General features: G+C 33.7%; 1 protein-coding gene across 2 annotated transcripts; it reads right to left on the bottom strand.

The window, feature by feature from the left end:
• Nucleotides 1-605: 605 nt before the first annotated feature.
• Nucleotides 606-4,649, bottom strand: LOC107625540 (single-stranded DNA-binding protein, mitochondrial). 2 transcript variants are annotated; one of them, XM_016328195.3, is made up of 7 exons: nucleotides 4,336-4,649; nucleotides 3,076-3,155; nucleotides 2,429-2,637; nucleotides 1,761-1,969; nucleotides 1,579-1,679; nucleotides 1,005-1,064; nucleotides 606-906 (listed from the first exon to the last, which is right to left on the bottom strand). In XM_016328195.3, exons 2-7 carry the CDS (start codon nucleotides 3,140-3,142, stop codon nucleotides 890-892), a joined length of 663 nt encoding a protein of 220 aa, XP_016183681.1. In that variant the 5' UTR covers nucleotides 3,143-3,155; nucleotides 4,336-4,649; the 3' UTR covers nucleotides 606-889. The 2 variants fall into 2 exon arrangements, with proteins under 2 accessions (XP_016183681.1, XP_016183685.1); XM_016328199.3 differs by having other exon boundaries at nucleotides 2,429-2,634; nucleotides 4,336-4,592.
• Between the last annotated feature and the right edge of the window lie 644 nt (nucleotides 4,650-5,293).

The following is a 5,293-nucleotide window of genomic DNA, read 5'->3' as shown; positions in this document are numbered from 1 at the left end:
AAAATAAGTCAGCTCAAGTTTAATATATTTATTCTATTGCTTTTTTAAATTAAATTATGATGCATGTAGAACCTCACTAACGAGTTACACCCATATTTTATATCATTCTCAGCAGCACCAAAAGTGACTACGCACAATTTCAATACAACAACCGTTTTGCTCCACCGTGATATTTTGACTAGTGCATGATTATAAGCTGGTCTTTTATATTAGGCCTTGTTTTCTGAAAATGAGTAAATATGTAATTTCGATCGCAGTATGTTCCTAGCATCTATTTACTCCTTAAATGAATTTTAAAATCAAAAGATCCTTGGGAAATTAAATATAACATTGCGTTAGCTTCTGAAAGCTTTTTAACATCAAATAACTTGAAAGTCAAAATATGACATCCCTTTAGACAATGAATGATGTAAAATTGTAAATGACACCGTATCACATACATCTTTTTAAGAACTAAATTGCATATTCACTCTTAAAATTTGGTCTCCCATTCTAATTATCCGGATATGAGTGACGCATAACACATGAAATAGAGCTTTCATAAACTAAATAAAACATTCACAGATAAACTTTCGGGGTAAGGAGATTCTAATTACACACGTGTAGACGTTAAGTGTTACTTGATTAGTATCATTCATATTCATGTTTACATGATTTGTTATAGGGGGAAAAAACCGTTCTTCTGCACTTTCCCATATATTAAAAGAATATGGGAAACTGAAATCCAGAACGCTGAAAGATAAAATAATAATGAACAAGGCAAAGCATTCTTTATATTGTTCATTAAAAATGCTGCTACTCACTACAGAGATGTGATTCTTACAAAGCACGTGCTTTCCATTCCATGAATAACATTTTCACCAAAATCTTTCCACTTTCCAGGTTTCTGCTAAAACAACCCTTCTCCTGCCAGCATGAATTGATTATGGCGTCAGACCAAAGAAATGCAAATCAATGACAAAAAGTACAGAGCGGAATATTGAACTATAGTTAAAAGGACTTACGCAATTCATCCAATGAATTTGTATCAATGCTCTCTCCTCCCTTTATGAGACGAAGTTTCCCTGGAGATAAAATAGAGGTAAAAGAACAGCCTCAGTTTGATAGGAGCTTAAGGAAAAAAAATTAATAAAAATGAACATGAACACAAGGAACAATAACATTGAATGGCAAAATGCTTTCTTTTACCCATAAATTAACTAAATTATGAGTGAACCAAAATGCTCGTGATTGCTAGAAAGAGAAAATTAACTGTAAATAAGCAATTAGCTTTCACTCATGATGATGAAACAAATCATCTAAGATATGAGTTGGGTTAAATTTTGGATAAGCCATCCTTCTCCCGAGAAATTTCCCTCCTTTCTTTAATAAACATAAGCACTGTAGGTACTTTCTGAACGCCAGGAAGAGCCAGTGCACCCTATGGGGACCTAGCTTTCAGTCTTTCTTATCTAATCAACGGCAGCATTTTAAGTAAAAAATTAAAAAAAAAATAAAAACAAAAAAAAAAAGGAAAGGAAAAGAAAAAGATTAATGTACATGTGGGAGAACAATTGGGGAGAGAAAAGGTTGCCATACCATCACGACGTACACATATCTCAGGAATGCTTTTGACTTCACCATTGATGCTATCATTATAAACTCTAGTCTCAATGTCACCCTCAACATAAACTGAAGAGCTGCAATGATGCTTCAAACATGAGCCAGAAACATTTACACCAAAATTCAAGTATCCTCTTTTATGCATACTTGATGCTTACTTTTTAAAAAGTTGTTGTACTGCATAGGCCCCAAGGATGTGATTATGCACAGCAATGCGATGCCATTGAGCAGGTCTTGGCATATCCACTTCTCTCGTGATTCTCTGGTCAGACATTCCCCCAGTCCCAACCGTAAAGATCGTTACATTCTTCCCATTCCTCAATATCTTTTGTACAGGGACTTGGCCAACTTTTCCACATATTATTGCCTAATTCAAACCATTCTTGTGATCAAATATTTTTATACAAAGTGTAACAGGAAAACATATCATTGATTGTCATTTTAAGCTCAGGAAGAATGAAAAATGAATAAATAAAAAGAAACTATTCTAAGTTCTGGTAATTTTTCTTCGGCTTCAAAGACTCGATCTCCATTTAGTGAAGAACTCTCTTTAATTGGCTTCAGCACAATTATATTCAGAATCAATTCAATTTTTCATGCTTAAACATTACCAGCTTTAATAATACTTAAAAATTAATTCCCTCTTAAAACCTTGTATTGTGCAGAATGAAAACTTTAATGCAATCATAGCATTTCAAAGGCATCAAGTATATAATATCTGTGGATTAGGTTTTCTGCAGATACCAAACCAAAATTCCATCTCTAGCAATGTCTATAGTAATAAATAACAACCATAAACAAGTAAACAATGAGTACCATCGGATACCTTGTGCACTCCCCGAAATCCCCAACCCCTCTTTGGATCCACACCCTGCAGTTCAAGATCGGGCTTGCTACCAAGAAAATCATCAAATTCATCATCCAGTTCTTCGTTCTTTCGATCATCATTAACCCTATCATTTAAGCCCTCATCATTGTCACTTTCAGTTAACAATGTTGAGTACCACTGTGTTCCCGTCCTCGTCATTCCAACTGCTGAAAATTCAATGAATAAAAATCACAGTTAAACATAATCTCAAGCAGCAAGCCAGTTTCCCCAGCGCATGTCGTCGAAATTCTCCTTTGAACAAACAAGATCAACTCAAACATATTTAGTGGAAGTGCAACCTAAATAAGTCTGAGAAATCAAAACCAGGGATTAATTAAAAAAATCTAAGTCTAATTAATAAAAAGATGCATGTGAAAACATTTTAGTTCATCCATTGGCCAATAAGAAAACAATGGCTTTAATTGTTCATTCATGAGTCTACCTTAGTAATCTTAGTGACTTCAATATAAGGTTACGGCATAAAATGAGTAAGTGCGTTCTAGTAACGAGAACAACAAAAACCTATTCAAAGAGGTTACGCACTTAAAGTGAAATAATAATAATAATAATAAAAGAATGGGGGAAATGGGAAGTGTAACACGCACCATGGGAAGAGGAGCTCAGAGAAGAGATACGAAGATGCTTCGCAAGTCTAACACCCAGCGAATTCATTTTCAGCAAAAACCTGCAAATAACAACAAAGAAGAAAAAGAAGAGGAGGAGGAGCAAGGGTTTAAACCATAGTTATTAGAACTGAACCGGTATTTGACCCGGTCATACAACCGGGTCAGATGTTAAGCCGATGGGTCAAAATCAAAAGTTAAAACTTAAAATGCATGTCTTTACAAACATATTAATAACAATCAAATATCAATTTTTAGACATAACTAATGATGCAAAAAGAGACTAAACTAATCACCAGTACAAAATACTTTCTCAATTTAAATGAATAAGAGCAAGCAAAAGATAACACAGTCATTAAATCAAATCCAAGGAGTGATCTCAAAGCCAGCATCTATATTTTCATAGGACAAATTTGAAGCTTGACCAAGATTTCCTTCATTTTGATTTGCATCTATATCTACATTTGTGTATTTGTCACAAATCAATACCAAGAATAATTTCATAATAGCAACTGAGTTGTGATGAAGACATGGGAATAACAACAGATTCATGGGAACAACAATTTGACTGAACAAACAGAGAGCATGAATAATTTTAAAATTCTAGCAAAAAACAACAAACAAAGAGCATGAAAATAACAATTTAACTGAACAATTTTATTCTGAGTTGCAAAGAGCATGAACCTCATTTTCAACAACAAATTCAACTATGATCATTTTTAGCAACAAATGATTTAGCATAAAAAAAAGATGATTTACAGATTTACAGTAACAAAAAATTTAGCTAAGTAATTATTTCTGCAAGACAACAACAGATTCAAGCTACAAAAAATTAGCTAAGTGATTTTTTTCAACAAGACAGCAACAGATTCAAGGTTCAGTGATGATGATCAGGAAACAATTCAACTCAGTGGTGATTTCAGCAACAACAAAAAATTAGCTCAGTGATATTTTCAGCAACAAATTCTAACTTTCAGCAACAAAATCAAGGTGCAGAATGAATTACAGCAACAAAATTGAGCAAGAAAGAACAGGGGAATTTGTTGAAACAAAAGATTTAGCTAAGTGATTATTTAATAAAGACAACAATAAATTCAAGCTTCGGTGATGATAATCAGCAACAAATTCAACGCAGTGATGTTTTCCAGCAACAAAAAGATTTCCTCAGTGATACGTTCAGCAACAAATTCAACTTACAGCAATGAAATCCACACTGAAAGAACAGGGCCAAAGGAAGCTCACCTGCACAGGGACCGACGGTGAAGGAAGCTGATCGACCGAACTGACGGCGAAGCAAGAAGACGACGACCACCACCACCCGAGTGCTTGAGTGCGAAGCGAGCGCAGGGAAGGCGGCGACTGAGTGCGAGACCGAGAGAGAAGTGAGAGACCGGAGACGAGAGGTAAGACTGTGACAGGCTTGAGCTTAAGCTTGAGGGAGAGAGTGACGAGAAAGAGACAAGAGAGGAGAGACGTTGATGGCTGGGGCTGGGCTTGAGGTGATCACGTCAGATTAGGTTAGGGCATGACAGAGTTGGGGTCATGGAAACGACGCCGTTTTCAATTTTGTTTTCAAAAAAATTATTTATCCAAATTGGTCCAAAAAATTTCAAAAAAAATTTGGTAACCAAAACTTTTCATAATTTACTTCGTTTACATCACTTAATAATAATTTTATTTTTCATCCTACTCTCTTATCATTCCACTTATCATATTCTTATTAAATCCACTTATTAATGATATAAATTATAAAATCATATCCCTTTTTATTAGGCATTCTTGTAATTAATACTTAATATTCCTTTTATAATTTAATTTTTATATATAAAAATACAATAAAGATTAATAATAATAATAATAATTAAAAACAGTAATTATAATATCAATTACATTAAATAATTGCAATTAATTCTTTATCTGTTATAATATTTATCATCAATTATTAGAGATATGAAACATGAAACCTACCCTAATATATACCATTATACCTTATTAATTCAATTATGTTCATTCAAAAATCACAAGAATAACACCATTGCAAGCACAATAGTATATAAGCCAAGAAATTTTACAAGAAATCGTCTTTATCATTGCAATTTGTATGACAATCGAATTCGACCTTAATACAGTACTTATGGCAGAAGGTGCTGAAGAATTTGAACAACAGACGGACTCATCCAACGAAATTGTTGTCAGTTAA

The sequence above is a fragment of the Arachis ipaensis genome, chromosome B2, assembly GCF_059453495.1.
Source record: "Arachis ipaensis isolate K30076 ecotype BB chromosome B2, ASM5945349v1, whole genome shotgun sequence".
Taxonomy (NCBI): Eukaryota; Viridiplantae; Streptophyta; class Magnoliopsida; order Fabales; family Fabaceae; genus Arachis; species Arachis ipaensis.
The sequence above is the reverse complement of the archived record's forward strand: the minus strand, read 5'-3'. Positions and strand labels throughout refer to the sequence as shown.